General features: G+C 40.4%; 1 protein-coding gene across 1 annotated transcript in view; it reads left to right on the top strand.

Annotated features, from left to right (window-relative positions):
• The window catches only part of LOC128225884 (sushi, von Willebrand factor type A, EGF and pentraxin domain-containing protein 1-like), a 42,624-nt gene that overhangs the window by 11,575 nt on the left and 11,784 nt on the right, over positions 1-19,265 (top strand). The window contains exons 13-43 of the mRNA XM_052935783.1: positions 1,140-1,301; positions 1,531-1,704; positions 3,530-3,703; positions 4,334-4,495; positions 4,865-5,032; positions 5,448-5,621; positions 6,002-6,157; positions 6,410-6,577; positions 6,814-6,981; positions 7,367-7,525; positions 7,680-7,847; positions 8,327-8,494; positions 8,803-8,958; positions 9,362-9,529; positions 10,065-10,238; positions 10,523-10,684; positions 10,955-11,128; positions 11,624-11,797; positions 12,067-12,228; positions 12,365-12,532; positions 13,154-13,327; positions 13,617-13,778; positions 13,925-14,095; positions 14,469-14,642; positions 15,228-15,389; positions 15,753-15,920; positions 16,428-16,601; positions 16,889-17,050; positions 18,254-18,424; positions 18,612-18,785; positions 19,073-19,234. Of these exons, the coding sequence (XP_052791743.1) occupies positions 1,140-1,301; positions 1,531-1,704; positions 3,530-3,703; positions 4,334-4,495; positions 4,865-5,032; positions 5,448-5,621; positions 6,002-6,157; positions 6,410-6,577; positions 6,814-6,981; positions 7,367-7,525; positions 7,680-7,847; positions 8,327-8,494; positions 8,803-8,958; positions 9,362-9,529; positions 10,065-10,238; positions 10,523-10,684; positions 10,955-11,128; positions 11,624-11,797; positions 12,067-12,228; positions 12,365-12,532; positions 13,154-13,327; positions 13,617-13,778; positions 13,925-14,095; positions 14,469-14,642; positions 15,228-15,389; positions 15,753-15,920; positions 16,428-16,601; positions 16,889-17,050; positions 18,254-18,424; positions 18,612-18,785; positions 19,073-19,234 (5,193 nt within the window). The remainder of the gene's footprint in view (positions 1-1,139; positions 1,302-1,530; positions 1,705-3,529; positions 3,704-4,333; positions 4,496-4,864; positions 5,033-5,447; positions 5,622-6,001; positions 6,158-6,409; positions 6,578-6,813; positions 6,982-7,366; positions 7,526-7,679; positions 7,848-8,326; positions 8,495-8,802; positions 8,959-9,361; positions 9,530-10,064; positions 10,239-10,522; positions 10,685-10,954; positions 11,129-11,623; positions 11,798-12,066; positions 12,229-12,364; positions 12,533-13,153; positions 13,328-13,616; positions 13,779-13,924; positions 14,096-14,468; positions 14,643-15,227; positions 15,390-15,752; positions 15,921-16,427; positions 16,602-16,888; positions 17,051-18,253; positions 18,425-18,611; positions 18,786-19,072; positions 19,235-19,265) is intronic.

Raw genomic sequence — 19,265 nt, 5'->3', positions numbered from 1 at the left:
TACCATCTCTGTATACCTCATCGTATTGCTCTCAGTTTGTCCAAAGTCAGAGACAGTTTTGACCTTTTTTAGTTTTTGTCTCAGAATCAGTTGATTTTGGTAGCAATGCCTTTAATTTACTCATTTAAGAGGATTCACAATAGAACAGATCTCAGTTGTTTGGAATACTGCCTAAAAATACATTTTTCTTAGCCATAATATCAATTTTGAACGTGAATATGAAAAACTGCGATCTGATCTTTTGTCAGCAGTCTTTTATCACTGGTTTTCAGACATTTGCGCTAAAATTGGCTCATTCCAAGCAAAAACCAAAAAAGTAAAAAGTTTTCAACAGTTTTCAAAACGGTCCATCAGTGAATGTGCAGCTTTAAGGAATACGACCCTCGAATGTGTGAACTATAGATGCCTGGTCACCCATATAAGTTTGATATCGTTTGAACGTGATTTGTGTGCAAGAGATGGAAATGTAAAATATTTACCAAAAACATTATAACAATACAGTCATTTCAAGCCTCTTTTATTTCGAAATGATACATTTAAATCTGATTTCAGTTTAAATAAAGAGCAAATATTCAAACTGCAATAACTGTATGTATGAAGTAGTTTTGGTCATTTATTTAAGATGTAAATAGTCAGCCAGCAAATACCTTTCACATGATACCAAAATTGCATATGGGCCACCAGACATCACAATTCAGCATTAAGGTTGATGAAGCTATCAGAGATCTAGTTCATTTGTTGAACGGATTTCTTAAAGCTGCACTCTCACAAATTGAACGTTTTGACAACTTTTTTATTTTCTGTCTTGAACGAGCCAATTTTTGCGAAAATCCATGGAAACCAGTTATGTAAGACTGCTGACAAAAAATTGGATCGCAGATTTTTATATTTAAGTTCAAAAAATGATGTTTTATGATTTTTTTCTTAAAACCGTAAGTAACGGTTTAAGCTACAAAACATTAATTTTCGTATGGAAATATGAACATCTGCGATCTGATCTTTTGTCAGCAATCTTCTATCATTGGTTTGCAGATATTTACGCCAAAACATGCTCTTTCCAAGACAAAAAATATAAAAAGTTGTAAAAATGGTATATCTGTGAGAGTGCAGTTTAAACTGGCTGTGATTTCCTTTCCCAGTATGTGATCCACCTGCGCCCGTTGACGGCGGCTCGTTCGAGGTATCGAGTGACGGCCTAACTGTGACGTTTACGTGCGGGGCCGGGTATACAATGGATGGAACGTCAGAGATAGCCTGTGACACGGAGGGCGGGGGTTGGCAGATTTCGTATCCGAACTGTAGTAAGTAACCGCACTGTAATGCTTCAACCACCAGCGTAGCTCCAATAGGCATGGTAGGTCCGGGCCCACGTTGTATTTTTCAAAGGCTGTAACAATCAACACTAAATTTACTTGACGGTCCGATTATCTTTAGACTTATGGAATCATTATATATAGATAGACATATGAACATGAACAACAGTGATCAGTGTAAATTGTATGTGTGCATCCCAAGAATGAACCCTTTCAGGCAAATGTGAAGACCTGACGGACCCTGCATCCGGAAGTCTCCAGCTGAGTACAGACGGCACCGAGACGACGGCCCAGTACCTGTGTGGTGTCGGATACTCCCTTTCCGGTGGAGGGACGGCCACTTGTCAGCCAGACGGGACGTGGTCCACATCTTCTGAAGCCCCTATATGCCGTATGTTTACATTTTAATAAAACAAATACTGCTTAAATAGTTCTCTGAACTCGTGTTAGGACCACATCAGATCAAAAGTGTTTCGATTTATCTTCCAGAGCAGTAAAATGTTTGCAACGATGACGTTAACATTAACAAAGTTTTGAACAGTCCTCCCAATGATATGGTGCACTGATACGTGACAGTTTGAAAACAAAAATCAAAACAAAAATCATGTCGTCGAGAAAAACATATATGTTGAGACGTACAATTGTTCAATATAATGATTTCTTCATATTTCAAGCGTTATACATTAAATAGTAAGATAAATTGTACATATACTGCCAGTATGTATTAAACTTAAGTTTCATTTTTTCATTTAATTCATGGCCCTTTATTCGCACCTTTCATTGTAGTGGAAAAAGGTGCCAAAAGCCAAACGCGCTACAGTAAAGCATTGTTATTATTATAATAAATTTATTTATAGAACATGTATAAATAATATAAATTGACTATAGAAAAAACCGGAAGCAGAAAAATATTACTTTATCGGAAAAATATGACAATTAGTTGATTTTTGAATACTTGTCATTCCAGAATAATGCTGTGAAAATATGATATTACAATATGTACGCTTTTTGTGTGCGACTGCGTGAATTTATAACAAAAGCATTTCCACGGAAACTGATATAGAATTTCGCCATTTAAACCTGAAAGTTCGAGTCATGAGAAAATTTCCCCCAGGGTTTCATATCTTGGACGAATTTGAACGGGAACTGGCGGTGCTGGTTTTCGAGCCTGGCTCTCAGACTGATAGCCATCACTCGTACGTGTGGTCGTGCATGGTACGAGATCTGTTTCTCTTCTATCTTTTCCAATCGTACAGCGTATGTGGTCGCGCATGCTACGAGAGCCTTTATTAATACAAAAACTAAATTTCTCTCCTTCCCATCTCTTTTTCCTCTTCTCCAACTCGTTATCTCTACCCTCTCGTTTCTACTTCCCCTTTTCTACCCTTTCCTATTTCCCCTCTTCTATTTCCCCTATTTTTCTTTCTCCTATTTCGTTTCTACTTCCCCTCCTCTACCCTTTTCTTTCTACTTCCCCTCTTTTACCCTCTCCTTTCTACTTCCCTTGCTCTACCCTCTCCTTTCTACTTCCCATCCATCTCTCTTTTCTATTTCCTGTCCTCTACCCTCTCGTTTCTACTTACCCTCCTCTACCCTCTCCTTTTTACTTCCCCTCTTCTACCTTTCTACTTCCCCTCCTCTACCCTCTCCTTTTTACTTCCCCTTTTCTACCCTTTCCTATTTCCCCTCTTCTATTTCCCCTCTTCTTCTTTCTCCTATTTCGTTTCTACTTCCCCTCCTCTACCCTCTCCTTTCTACTTCCCCTCTCCTTTCTACTTCCCCTCCACTCTCTCCTTTCTACTTCACCTCCTCTACTATCTCCTTTCTCTCCTTCCCCTCCTTTCTACTTCCCCTCCTCTACCCTCTCCTTTATACTTCCCATCGTCTACCCTTTTCTATTTCATTTTACTTCCCCTCTTCTCCTTTCTACTTTCCCTCCTCTACCCTCTCCTTTCTACTTTACCTCCTCTACCCTCTCCTTACCTATATCTAACCAAATAAAAATGTTACGTTTTACGGTGATAGTGTAAGAAGTTTATATCACTCAATTGCTTCTTTCAGGTCATTCCAGAACAAAAAGCAGGGGTTGATTTGAGCTAAGAATAAACCGCGTACAATATGTGTGTGTAATACATGAACTATAACTCATTGTTGCCTAATTACCCCCCTTGATTAGAAAAAAGTGAATGGAAATTTAAAGAATCTTTTTTTCTAAGAATCGTGCGATGACCTATCCCAGCTATCAGTCACAGCCGGAAACGTTACCCTGAGCACCAATGGTACAGCGACGTTTGCAACGTACAACTGTCCAGCCGGCTACCAGGTGAAAGGTTCCCCCATACTGACGTGTGGGTCGGACGGCAGCTGGGATTCTGGTCCTTCTGACTGTGGTAAGAACAAAATATATTTGTCTTGTTTTGGTGTACATGAAACTATTTTTTAATTGTGCTTAGTGCGATTCTATCTAGATGATATACGACAGAAACAATAGATAACTATATAAGAAATGGTGGATACAAACTAACCGATTAAATGGCTAATTTGTCTCTAACCACCACGTGATATCCCTCTGTGACATTTGCCAACCTGCATTTGATCTCACCATATTGGGGCTTTTACTTAGCATCTAAGGCCTTAAACAATACCTGTGTTTAAAGCAACCCGACCCTATCTGGCAAAACCCCACGAATCTCCATTTTTTTCGACGCGTAATAAAAAGAAATCTGATTTTCCGATGTTAATTGTCGTTGACCAGTTGTGTTGTACAATTAAGAACATAAAGTAATATTTAAAACCCAATTTAACGAAATTTCGCGATTTGCTTTGCTTTTTAGACTGGAATTTATCCCTACATTATTGTTTAAACAATTTCCCTTTTAAGGCTTGAACAATATTATGTACTTGTAACGACTTCTCCAAATCTGGTGCGAGTTCGTTTTGGTAGGACTTCCACATAACCATTTGCCTACCACCTTTGAAAACATAAACTGTTACATGAGTTCCACTTGCTTTCACTATAGTTTGTGAGGATCCACCGGTCCCCACAGGCGGTAACTTCACCCTCGCCTCTAACGGCCTATCGGTGACGTATACGTGTGACGGAGGCTACACCATGACGGGAACACAAACTATTTCCTGTGACACGGACGGTGGCGGCTGGGCCATAAAATATCCCAACTGCAGTAAGTACATGTTATTTGTAATATTTCTCTTTACGACGACGGTCCATCGGTGACGTGTGTCAACATGTAACGGTGGTTTTAAAATGGTCTTCACTCATATCGATTCTATTTCATATTCTTCCCGGCATGCGGTTTGTACTTTGAAAATGTTGCCTTTTTCAAAAGCCCCCAGAAAATCACCTTATTTTACATGTTGACCTTTAATTCCTAAAAACAAATATTTTATTTACATTGCGAATTGTTCTAATGTTTAGAAGTTAAAATGTATTTCATGAGGCGGAGATACCTCGTCGTGGGTCAGAATAGATTTAGCAGAATGCATGTGTATGTATTATTCTAAATAAACGTTTATATAACTAACATTTACAGCGAAATGCGAGAATCTTACCACGCCCGCTTCCGGTGACGTCACACTGGTAACGGACGGAACGCAAACCACCGCCCTTTACACGTGCAGTGTTGGTTCGAGTCTGGACGGCGACTCCCAGCCCACGTGCACGGAAGACGGAACGTGGACGGCACAGAGTCCATCATGTGGTCTGTTATAAATAGTGTGCCACTCAGCATTTTCTATGTGTAGTATAATCGGATATGGCGCTTAGTAAGATTACATACATGTATATTGTTAACATCCAGCAAGACTCATCAGAACGGAGCATTTGTTCACGGAAAATCGCATTAAATCATAAAATGAAAAAAAAAATCAATAAAGAATATGTGAATCTTAAACTACGTTTCATTCATATACATCCATCATCGCTTGTTGCACTTTGTTGAGCACATGTGTTTGTACGTGAAGCATATTATGCAGGCAAAATGTTCATGTCACCGTTCTAAAAAAACTGCCATGTGATGTAAGAAGTATCAATTGCTATTGAGAACACTAGATGCAGAACAATTAAAATATATTTTTGCTGCCACCATCCCTTTTGATTGACCTTCTTTATTTTAGTGACCTGTCCCGTTTTACCCACTATTTCCATCAGTACTGCGTATATAAATTTGACCACTGACGGCCTAGCGACCACGGCGACGTACGTCTGTCCGGACGGTTACGTTGTGAGCGGGGAGACAACGTTGACGTGTGGAACTGACGGTGCTTGGAGCGCGGGAACGTCAGATTGTCGTAAGTTTGACGTTGATTTTAATGACGCGTACTGAGTGAAACATGTAAAACACAAATTGTAAAGCAGACGATTTAAGAGACTTAGATTTGACCTTGCTCAGCATTTGAGTTGCTTCTATTACTGCTGGTGTTGTTGTTGTTGTTGTTGTTGATGATGATGATGATGATGATGATGATGATGATGATGATGATGATGATGATGATGATGATGACGACGACGACGATGATGATGAAAATGACGAGGATATAAACATGTAACTTGAGTTTCGATTGTGAATAATACTTGGATGTCATTCAAGCTTTGACAACTATATAAAGTACCTTTTCAAAATTAAAACCTTTTTTACATCTATCAAATATTATTCATTTGTTCTTATCAGTATGTGACGCCCCTCTTGTCCCTACCAACGGGTCCATGTGGGCAAACGGAAGTCACGCAGAATTCGAGTGCGAGGCCGGATACAACCTCTTAGGTTCACCGGAAGTAACGTGCCAGACGGATGGGTCTGGATGGAGTAGCCCGTCCCCCGAGTGCAGTTAGTGTGCATCTATTTTCTTTGCACCATTTGGATAATTAAGATACTATTGTTTATGTCTCGTTGGAATCAAGAAAAAATTTTTTTCAAGATAATTTGATTTTGTATTTACGCGCCTATGAAACAGCTTTGAAGTACTATTTTGGCGACAATGGTCGATATAAACTTCGAGCGAAATATGACATGTCGTTTACGGTTGGAGCAAAATAACTCCGTCATTGCAAGCCAAATACATTACCTTTGTAAATTTAGAATCGTGTAGTACAGTCCCCACTATAACGGACGGTATGGTGACTGTATCCACGGACGGTCTAATATCGAGCGCCGAGTACGCCTGTGACGTCGGCCACACAATGACAGGGACGTCAGTTTTGACGTGCGATACTTCGGGTGTGTGGAGCGGTAACTCGCCGTCCTGTGGTAAATGTCATCACTTGTATTTAGAGTTTTATGTTATGCATGTGTAATTTGTATTTTCGTTGCTCAGGAACACATAATATTGTGGATTATCAGTTGTGCACAAGTCATATTTCTGAACCGACTACATTTTTTACCCTCAAATGTGTAGTATTCAAACGTGATACTTTAGCATTCACTCTTGTACTCCTAAGCGGTATTATCTTAACATCTTTAACTTAATCATTGCATGTTTGCAGTGAAATGTGACGATCTAGTAACACTTCAAAGTGGAAACGCCATTCAGGAGACGAACGGACAGATCACGACAGTTATGTATTCTTGCGCGGAGGGTTATTATATGACCGGGGACAATACCTCGGTCTGTCAGTCGGGCGGTACATGGACTAACCCTACACCGATTTGCAGTAAGTTGAAGACAAATATGTTGCAAACACTTGATTTGGAAGCTCGGAAGGCTTAGCTACATGAAGTAAAATGAGAAAAGTGTAAATCCTCTACGATCATTTTTTGCCAATAGAAAAGGACTGGAAATAAGATGTAACCCTGTCTAGACCACCAAGATGTAAAATGGCCACTTTCTCCTGCACATAAAAAGAAACGCAGTAATATGTGGGGACTTCAATACTTACAACATTATGTTATCTTAGTATCTCTATAAATATCAAATAAATAATTCGAATGTTTTCTTCTGTTAGTCTTGTCATAGGCTTTACGGAAATCAATGAATGCAGCTTGTATTATACAAGAACATGCGTGATATATCCATTGTTAAATGTTTGTGTTCAATAGGTTGCCAGTCGGCAGAGGCACCGGCGAACGGCTACATCAAGTCAGACGACGGGACGGAAGTGACATACGGGTGTGACGTTAACTACACGTTAACGGGAGACTCAGTTAGGATGTGCTCTGATAATGGAACCGGTTGGATGGGCACGGAACCGGCTTGTGGTAAGCCTACTGTTTTAGGGTGCTCAGCTGAAGAAAATGTGCACAGTGTTTGGAATTGTATTGTTTCATTGTCCTTCACACAAAAATAGTTTCAAATGTTGTTTTTGTACAAGCAATGCTTCTAAAGTCATGCTCTGGGTATTTATATTTGCAGCACAATGCGCTCAAGTTCTAGACCTTACAGACGGGTATTTCACGCTATCCACGGACGGCCTGCAGACGTACGCCGACTATTTCTGTGACGTCGGGTACACCATCAGCGGAGCAGTGGTCAGTTACTGCCAGCAGGATGGACAATGGAGCTCTGTCGCCCCCACATGCGGTTATTATTTTAGTTTGCAAGATGTTGTATTTCGTTATAAATCTTGAACATCGATAGACACCACTATAGGGAACTATAGTATCTTGCTATGGCCTATCGTTACCTCAGTGATGTGCGTAACTGGATCATTATGTCCAGTAAGTAAACTTAGTAGAAGAGATGGTAAGATAATGGTCCAATTTCTCGAAAACTCTGAAGCGTAACAAGCTTATCGATCTTTTTTATTCATCCAATGATGATTAATTAAACTAGATCTTATAAAGTTATAAACCAAAACAAAGTTTATCATAATTTTCAGTTAAAGTCTAAACACCTTTATTTATACAAAAACCAAAAGGTGAGCTTTGCTTGATACTGAAGTGTTTTCAGGGACATATGGTTGTTCGAGAAATTTGGGGCTGGTGTCACTCTTACATATACCACCTTGCATTCCCTTCTCATGCTTCAAATAATTCGTATTATTCTATCAAACATTTCAGTCCAATGCCCGGACCTCGAGGTCCCAGCGAGCGGTAATTTTACGCTATCCACGGACGGTAAGACCACCCGGGCCTCATTCACGTGTGCCGATGGGTACGACCTTGTTGGGGCCTCCACCAGCACGTGCCGGAAGGACAGGATCTGGATAGACGACGTACCTACCTGTGGTAATTATTAATAATGAAGAAATATAAGTGAAAATTGTTGATATGTGTATAACACAAAAACACACGGACTGAAGCATGATCCAACGAACAGCTTTTGTCTTAATCAAGCTGAAATCTATAAGAATAAACGAACGAATTCAATAATATATTCTGGTACATGTACACTGCATACATACATGGGCAGACCCATTTGGCGAGCAGACAGTATCTGTACGTGCAACTGTATGTATAGATAAAAGTGTTACTATTAGCCGCATTGACCAATACAGAAAGTAGACAACTTATTTTTACATGTATTCATATTTTAGCTTGCACAACACCTGCTGCACCGGAAAACGGCGCAGTTAACGCGGACGGACAGACCATCACTTACACATGTGACGTAGGCTACACTATGACCGGAAACGATAGCGGAGTCTGCGGAAGTGACGGGTCGGGATGGAGCGTAGAAACACCGTCTTGTGGTGGGTGGTTGAGTTTAGGTGGAAAAAATAATCTAGGAATAAATGGGACGCTGGCTGTAAGTTGTTAGCATGATAGACACACCTTTTGAATATGCCCGGGTGAAAGTTGTTTGAAAAAGTTAAATTCACGAGAAAGATCATCATGTCATGTGACGTAGGTCACAGCCAAGGGAAAATGGTCAAGAAACTTAAATCGAATATTGTTTGAATGCACAAACAGCTGTGTTTTTACGACACTGGACAGGAGGGCAATAATTGTCAATTTACAAGGTCAAGGTCTCAGATGTTATAAACAGGACAAATTGTACATGTTAAAACAATATTCATAATACATATCACGTGAATGACATAAAAAAAATAGTTTTTAAGGCTAAAATACCAATACAAGTGTAACCTGTTTCAGTTCAATGCACACCTCTAACCAACCTGACGTACGGGTCAATATCATACACCAGCGATGGTCAGACGACGGTGGCCACTTTCTCCTGTGACGCGGGGTCAACTTTGTCCGGATTGACCACATTCAGCTGTGATACAAGTGGCGCCTGGGAGTTCGAAGAACCCGAGTGTGGTATGAAAATGAAAAAAACAACAAACAATTCTTAAAAAACGTCATGACTTTAATACTTTCAGGCAAGCAATGACATGTCAATGGAAAAAGCATCAATGGGTACTTTACATTGTGTTTGTATTCTTGAAAACATGAAAGCATTTGATAACGCGTGTGCATGTCTGTCCCACTAAGTCCCCAGGTAGCCATAACAGGGGCTCATTTCACCAAGAATACTAAGAACGATTTCGCACCTAGGAGAGATTTACGACAGAAGTACTGCACTGTTTTAAATCCATACTAGTTCCAGAATTGCTCATATGATTATTGATGAAACGGTGCACTTGGTACAAGTTGGGCGAAAGTCTGGCCAGATTTGTGACAGGGCAAGGCATTCAAGTGCTGCCGTTTTTTTCTGATAATGTGTGCTGACGGTGGATGGGAACGTGTTTTGTTCTCTTCGGATGTTCAAATTGTATATATACTTTTAAATCATGTCTTGTTTACAATACTGCCTTCTCTACTTGACATACATGTATATGAACTTTATTTTTAGTGAGCTGCCCTGCGCTGCCGGCCCTCTCAGTCAGCACGGGTAACGTGACTGTTACCTCCGACGGCGAAGTGACAACGGCGACGTACCAGTGTCCTGATGGCTACGTTGTGAGCGGGGACACAAACCTGACGTGTGGAGCGGACGGTGTATGGAGCACAGAGCCGTCGGATTGTGGTATGTAGTCTTGATGTGACTGTCCTCATGCAATTTGTAAACACGGTATACAAACTGAAACTTGATAGACAGATATGATACACACATGCTGCAATAAAAAGGATTAAAAGCAACTAGCAACGTTTATATATAGTCGTTCTTCGTTTTGAAAACGACAGTTAAGTACTGAGAACAATATTCTCTAATTTTTATATTACTAAGATTTTGAAGTTACTGAAAGAAAACATTCAATGTACGAATTTATACCATTTTCTATGACTTTTAAATGGTTATTTTTCCAATAGTTTGTGAACCACCCACAGTTGTGGAAGGCGGTGCCTATCTGATATCCGCAGACGGTTTGACGGTAACGTTTTCTTGTGACACCGGCTACACTATGGTTGGGACGTCAGAAATCGCATGTGACGCAAATGGAGCGGGGTGGGAGATTGTTTATCCAAATTGCAGTAAGTGACTCTTCTGCAGCCAAATACTAGTTGATCTTCGCGCATTTATCAAAAGCTAGACCAGAACAAAGATGGAATATCTATGGTATTTTCACTATCTGGATATCCTATTAATAGGTGGAAAATGTTGTTTTTAATTGTTGCATTGTGCAATACCTTGTTTATATCATGTAGGCTGACCTCATTAATTGTTTCGTGATTGTAAGCCTGTTTTCCGAACTATTTCTTTTACGTTCCAAAATAAAGTTCGATTTATTATGTTCCTTGTAGGCAAGTGCGAAAGCGTCCCCGCGGTCTCTTCTGGAAGCGTCGAGCTGGCGACGGACGGCACCCAAACAACTGCCCAGTACTTATGCGGCGTCGGATTTTCGTTGTACGGAGGTTATACTCCGGTCTGTCAGGAGGACGGAACATGGACCACTTCTGGAACAACGCCTGCTTGTGGTAAGCTATTGCGAAAATAACAGATACATGGTAACACGTTTCTTCCGATCATCTCTTACATACTCGTACATGTATTTTAATAAATGGTACCAAAATGGCCAGATCAAAAGAAACTGATGACATAGATGTTTTTTTCATAACAAGCCAGTACTAGTATTAGGGTAGTTGACACGTTTTGTGGAACGGTTTAACTGAAAATAATTCATCCTTTCATATACTGAATTCATTTCAATTCAATTCAATTAAGGAATGAATTGCGAGATTGATGTCATTAACAGTGTATGAACGCAGTTGGGCTGGATAAAGTGTATGGAGTGCGAAGGACTCCACACGGACTTAAACCAGCTCAACTGCGTTCATATCCCCGATAATGTCATCAATTAAGTAATTTATTACTAATATTAACACTACATGTATTTCATTATTTTTTTCAAGAAAAATATTTACAATACCTTTGATAAAAATGTGTGGTCAATGCATGATGGGTATTTCCAGTTTCATGCGGCGCGCTGACGGACATATCGATATCAACCGGAAATGTGACTCTCAGTACCAACGGCTCTCAGTCAGTCGCCAACTACAACTGTCCGGACGGGTACAAGGTCAAGGGCGCCTCTACCCTGACTTGTGGTTCGAATGGTACATGGGACGCGGAGCCTTCTGATTGTGGTAAACATTGTTCTTGCCATGGATTGTTATGTCACTGTTTCAGTATTATCGAAGAACGGAAATCGGCTGCATTGATATTTTATTGTACATAACTACAATTATTTTTGTTATTTTATTGTGTTCTTTTATTTACTTTTGTTGAATAATTGTCTTTAAGTACTAGATGATGTCTTAGAAGCAAGGTTGCTCGGCGGTGGCTAGCAATTTATTTGCTTAAAATGCATTAGGAGAAACATTTTTAAAGAGAATATGACTAATATTATGTTTAGTATGTGCGGACCCTCCAACGCCTACCGGCGGCGAATTCACGTTGGCGGAGGACGGTTTGTCTGTGACGTTTACGTGTGAGGCGGGCTACACGATGACGGGGGCACAGATCATCTCCTGTGACACAGAGGGTGGAGGTTGGGCAGCAGCCTACCCGAACTGCTGTACGTATCATTAATAAATATAATACTTATTAAATACTTACTTCATATAAAGGCACATGTTTTGTCGAATAAGAATCAGCAGTAATCGTATGCATCAACCAATTTACACATGAACAATTATTTTACTATATTGCAGCTAAATGTGAGGATCTGGCGTCACCAACGTCAGGTAACGTTTCGCTGGTGACAGACGGCTCACAAACGACGGCGGTGTACACATGCAGCGTAGGTTCCAGCTTGGATGGACAGTCCCAGCCCTCGTGCACGGAGGACGGAACATGGACGGCAGTCAGTCCTACATGTGGTCCGTAAAATGTTGAGAAGTACAAATTAAGCTAAATGAAGGACGTATCTAGTCTCTTTGTTGTTCTTTAAGGAGAACGTCGAGATATATTTTCTGAACTTTGACGTAGTTATCGTCGTCGTTTTTAAAACTTAATCCTTGACCTTAACGCGAAAACTGTTTAAGATAATCAACTGAAATTTGGTATAAATGTTACCGAGGGCAAATCGTAAAGCAAAGCCAATACTTCTGGGTTTACCACTGTTTTTTTTCCATTGTAATTATTAAAAGAAAACAATACAGACGATCGTTGACATTCGCTCTGTGGCTCTCTTGTTTATGTAAAACATCCAGCACGACTTAAAACTACTAAACTGTGCCCAAATACCACTTGGCTGAGGTGTTCATTTAAAGCATTGTTTCATTGCACTTATCCTCAGGAAAATAATTTGGGATCCTTTCAAAATGCATTTTCTTTTTATTTATTTCTTGGTAGAGGTCCTATTGCATTCAATTTTTGGGCAAGACCTGACAAGATTTTACGTTTAAAATTATTTCATCAAAGCATTATGGTATGAAAAGAGATACTAAGCAACTCAGTTTCAATTCTTGATCCGGATTCACACTGTTGTTTTCTTTTAGTGACCTGCCCCCAGTTACCAAACGTAGCAATAAGCACTGCTAGCATTAACATAAGCAGCGACGGTGTCACAACAACAGCGACGTACGTCTGTCCCGACGGTTACGTTGTGAGTGGGGAAGAGACGTTAACGTGTGGAACTGACGGGACGTGGAGCGCCCCTGCCTCGGACTGTGGTAGGTAGTAGCTATATGTAATGTATAGTAAAATGTTTAAATACAATTATTTGGAATTTTTCAAATTTCAAAATTGTAAATATTAGTGTATACGAAAAAGTGTAAAAATAAAAAAATAAAATGTTAAAAATACTATAAATTGGAAATAACAATATTTTAGATGAGTGTTGTCAGGTATACGATAAATTTATAAAGAAGTTTTTTTTATTATGTTAATGTGAAGTAGTATACAATAATTTTCATACATGTACACAGCTACCGTCAAAACATGTGGCGTTTTTTCTTTCAGTCTGTGATACACCACCTGTGTCTACGGGAGGGAACGTGGCGTCTTCGATTGACGGCCTAAGCGCCACGTTTACGTGCGGGGAGGGGTATACCATTTCCGGGACGAGCGTGCTAGAGTGTGCCACTGACGGAAGCGGGTGGTCCACGGATGCCCCCAATTGCAGTAAGTGTTACAGAACTGACATGTCGCTTTAACCAATGGAAATAAAGGAAACAAATACAGTGACCTAGACTATAATCCCCTTTCACGTGCATACTGTTTTTTAAACATGGTTTTAGAACCTAAGACTCGTTATCTTTATCTTCCAGCAAAGTGCGATGACCTGGGTTCCCCTACCGCGGGATACTCGACCGTGGAGACAAACGGAACCCACACGACGGTGGTATATAGTTGCGGGGTTGGGTATTCCCTTTCCGGTACTGGTGCGGCAGAGTGCCAAGATGACGGTACTTGGACCACGTCCGAGACACCAACATGTGGTAGGGCTCTTGTTCATAAAAGTTTCAAAGTTCCAAACCAACATGTTAGGCCACGAACTATAATGTTTTGGTTCCTTAGCCACTGAATTTTTATTTCACTTCCTTCATTTTATTTTTCGATCGAATATTCAAAAACAATTCATAAACACAGTACCAAAATGAATCTGTGTGCCAAAAATGAAAGCATAGGTGCCTCAAAAAATCCTTTCTGTGTTTATTGTGAGTGTACATAGCTTAATTGTCTGACTCTTCAATACCTGATAATATAAACATTGTTTTTAGTTGGTCTGATATAAGTATGTATTCGTGGTAGTATGATTTAAAATTTCCCCTACAGTTATGATGCAAACGCCAATACTCGTCTTTGTTATAGTGGCATGTCCGAGTCTTCCTCCAGTTTCTGTGACATCCGGCGACGTCATCTTAACAACGAACGGTTCCACCACTTTGGCGACGTACACATGCCCTTCCGGTTACCAGGTCCAGGGGGAAACTGTTCTGACATGTGTCGCAGACGGCATTTGGAGTGCAGAGCCTTCCGACTGTGGTAAGGACGCAACAATATCTTTAAATTTACATGTATACATGTTTGTATTAGGCGCTATTTTGATATTCGGGCACATGGGCGTATAACCTCCTAGTAAATAAATGTATTCTTCAGGGGTGGGTCCAGGAATTGACGTTAGAGTGGGCATCACTTATGGTCGCAATCTTTTGACATGCACCCCTCCCTCAAAACCGATATTATAACCGTTTAAAATACTTGAAGGGGGTTTGCCCCCCCCTCCCCATCCTCCTCCCCCCCCCCAAAAAAAAAAAAATAAAAAAAAATAATTAAATAATAATAATAATAATAATAAACAAAAATGATTAACAATTCAAGTCCGAGGTGGTGAGCTAAGTATATTATTTTTTTTCTTCGATTTTGACATTAAAAAGTAAACTTGGACGATTTTAGGTATTTTAGTGTTGTTCTATTATGTTCTGCTCTGTTCTGTTCTATATTTAAAGAAAGTATGCATATTGTGCGTTCAGTCCACTCCTTAGTCCTATAAAACGGAATGAACATGAAAAGAAATGAAAAAAGGAACAAGCCTTCATATAGATTCATCGTTTCTTGACTGAATTTCAGTCTGTGAGACCCCTACGGCTCCTGATGGCGGAGCGTTCAATGTAACTGATGACGGACTGTCTGTGACGTTTTCGTGTGGAGCGGGCTACACAATGTCCGGGACACCGACGTTTGGTTGTGATACGGGAGGAAATGGCTGGAACTTTGAGTACCCAAATTGCAGTAAGTTATAGTCACTGATTTCTGCGTTTCATGTATTCGCAATTTCGCGGCGGAAGGGTGAAAATGCACCCATGGGCAGGGCAAAAATGCGCCACATCATTATTTTGCATATTCGCCCAGCACATGTTTACTTGTTAATGGTAACAAAATGCGAAAACACGAAATGGTGTAAAACAGCCACCATGAGAAGTAAATTTCTCTTGGAGTAACCCTTTTTAAGGAGTCTACTTTGAATGGATAATTTTGTACTTTATAAAGACTGTGAACATCAGTTTGGAATTTTAGGCCGTGTCGTGTTGTTGAATGTTGCTGTATGTGAAAGCATTGCAATAAAAGTTATATGATATATGTGTATTTTATCAGCTAAGTGTGAGGATTTAACATTACCAACTTCCGGTGACGTCACACTTGTAACTGACAGTCAACAGACGACTGCAGTGTACACGTGCAATGTGGGATCAACGCTGAACGGAGACTCGACGCCAACGTGCCAGGAAGACGGAACGTGGACGGCTGATAGTCCAACATGTGGTTTGTAGCTGATCTTAAGATTGTGTTTTATTTTGTGTTACAAATTAGTACGATATGTATATACGCTCCTGTGTTTATCTATATACATGTGTGATATTTGCAAACATTGAAATCTCAACCTCCAGCAAGATTTTTACTTAAGATTTATGATTAACAATGGTACTCTCCTATTGTTGAAACTTCTGCTTAATCTTTTTACTGTTGTATTTCTTGGGGGTTCTTAAGTACTTTTGGGGTGGTTTCAATATGCAACTTAAGTTTATCTTAGGGTCAAACATCATTGACTTCATTGACTCTGTAGGTCAGTTATTACTAACAAGTGATCCGATTAGCTACATCGTTCTTAGATCCAATTGAGACCAATGTTGAATACCAGACCAGACATTCGTAAAATGTTATACTGACATGAATGTTCGTTCATAGTAAAACTCTTTAAAATATCTAGTAATTATACACTGAATTGCAAACAGTTTGCCAGCATGTTAGTGCATTTCTTTCTGTCTGTAGTATCATGTCCCAGTTTGCCAGAGGTTTCTGTAAGCACCGGATATGTCAACGTTACTTCCAACGGTACAACCACATCGGCGACGTATCATTGTCCCGACAATTACATCGTCAGCGGCGAGTCGACCTTGACGTGTGGAGCAGACGGCAGCTGGAGTACTTCAACGTCAGACTGTGGTATAATACCACTCAGTTACTTACTAAAGAAGAACAATTAGCCATATCCTGTATTTAATTATAACTGTTAACCATAGTGCCAATTTGTTAACATTTCAGAGCAATGCTAAACATTTCTTAGTAAGTTGATGATGGTTCTTTTCCCAGCATTCACGCACATAATAAGAAACCTGTTTGCCCTAAATTGTCAAATACTTTGTTATGTCTGCGATACATTTTTGCCACGAAATAAACATGAAATTGAACAAATCACAGACGATTTAAATAGTTCAATTTCATGTTTCCAGTTTGTGAACCTCCGCCGACAGAGGATGGTCGGGCCGTGACTGTTTCCGACGATGAAATGTTTGTTGTGTTTGCGTGTGAAGAAGGCTACACAATGGTCGGTTCAGCTAATACAGTGTGTGGTACAGATGGAACAGGATGGGAGGTCGACTTTCCCAACTGCAGTAAGCATGCACTGGTTAAGATAAAATAGAATAAGCTGAATAATGTGTGTGTAAATATGCTATTGTCTGGTTCAATCACTATTTGTACAGGTGTGTAACCATTGAATAAAAAATGTTTAAACTAATCTGAACTTTGACCGATTGTTCCGCTCTTTTACCAATCGCCACCCTTCACAAATTAGTCGCTCTTTACCAATTATATCACCTTTTACCATTTGTTCCGCCCTTTGCCAAAAGTTCCGCCCTTTGCCAATTGTTCCACCCTTTACCATTTGTTCCGCCCTTTGCCAAAAGTTCCGCCCTTTGCCAATTGTTCCACTCTTTACCAATTGTTCCGCCCTTTGCCAATTGTTCCGCCCTTTGCCAATTGTTCCACTCTTTACCAATTGTTCCGCCCTTTGCCAATTGTACCGCCCTTTGCCAAAAGTTCCGCCCTTTGCCAATTGTTCCACTCTTTACCAATTGTACCGCCCTTTGCCAATTGTTCCGCCCTTTGCCAATTGTTCCACTCTTTACCAATTGTTCCGCCCTTAGCCAAAAGTTCCGCCCTTTGCCAATTGTTCCACTCTTTACCAATTGTTCCGCCCTTTGCCAATTGTACCGCCCTTTGCCAATTGTACCGCCCTTTGCCAATTGTTCCACTCTTTACCAATTGTTCCGCCCTTAGCCAAAAGTTCCGCCCTTTGCCAATTGTTCCACTCTTTACCAATTGTTCCGCCCTTTGCCAATTGTTCCACCCTTTACCATTTGTTCCGCCCTTTGCCAATTGTTTCGCCCTTTACCAAATGTACCGCCCTTTGCCAATTGTTCCGCCCTTTACCACTTGTTCCGTCTTTTACCATTTGTTCCGCCCTTTACCATTTTCCTTCCTTTACCATTTGTTCCACCCTTTACTAATTGTTCCGCTCTTTACCAATTGGTTACCCTTTACTAATTGTCCCGACCTTTACCACTGTTCCTTCCATTACCATTTGTTCCGCACCTTTAACATTTTCCGTCCTTTACCAATTCGTCCGCCCTTTACCAACTCTTCCCATCTTTATCAATTATTCCGCCCTTTTCTAATTGGATCACCCTTTTCAAATTGTTCCGCACTTTACCAATTGTCCCGCCCGTTACCAATCGTCCAACCATACCAATTGTACCGTCCTTTACCAAGTGTTCCGCCCGTTACCAATTACGTTGCCCTTTACCATTTTTTAGCAAAATGTGAAGACCTAGTTCCACCGACAAACGGAAATGTTTCGTTGACGACCAACGGAACCCTATCCACTCTACAGTATAGCTGCGGACTTGGTTACTCTATATCTGGGGAGGGATATGCAGAGTGCTTGACGGACGGAACATGGACGCTGACGGGAACTCCAACATGTGGTAAAACGTTGTCTTTGCTTTGAAATCTTATAGTGTCAGTGTACACAAAAACGTGAACCTGCATTATAGGCACTTTAGCAAGCATTTCCATATATTTTAGTTTCACCCGAGTATGTAAACTACATTAAGGAATAAATATTAAAAACATGTTTGAAAAGTGTACATAATTAACGATATTTCTGCTTAGTGGCCTGTTCGGATCTCCCAGCAGTCGCCATACCATCCGGGGGTTTCGAGTTGACAACAGACGGCTCCACGACCCTGGCGTCCTACAGTTGCCCTTACGGCTACCAGGTGCTTGGGGAGGCTATGCTGACATGTGGGGTGGATGGCATGTGGAGCTCAGAGCCTTCCCAGTGTGGTAATTATACAACATATTGAAATGATTTTTTGAAGAAAAATATGATTGTTAAGTTCGGTACAAAAAAAAAACAATTTGTAAAAAACAGTTCTAGAAAAACTGTCAGCCTTTATATCTGTCCTTTGATATATACACGACGGTATGTTTAAATCAAAATCATTCAACATAATTGCAAGTTCCAAATCTATAAATTGATTATGTGCTAGAACCTTATCTGCTGCTCCTCTTTAATAAAAGCGTGTTTTCAAAATGCAAATTTCTATGTTATATCAAGTTTGATATTTCAGTATGCGAAACCCCTTCATCACACGTTGGCGGTACGTTCAACGTGTCGGATGACGGTATGACGGTGACGTTTTCGTGTGACGCTGGCTACACTTTGGTCGGCGGACAGACGGTGACGTGTGATCAAAATGGCGGCGGCTGGGCGTCGGCGCTGCCAAATTGCAGTAAGAATGCTTTACAAACCAAGCATGGTTT

Source organism: Mya arenaria, chromosome 3 (genome assembly GCF_026914265.1).
Source record: "Mya arenaria isolate MELC-2E11 chromosome 3, ASM2691426v1".
Classification (NCBI taxonomy): domain Eukaryota; kingdom Metazoa; phylum Mollusca; class Bivalvia; order Myida; family Myidae; genus Mya; species Mya arenaria.
This window is presented reverse-complemented; position numbering and strand designations above follow the sequence as displayed.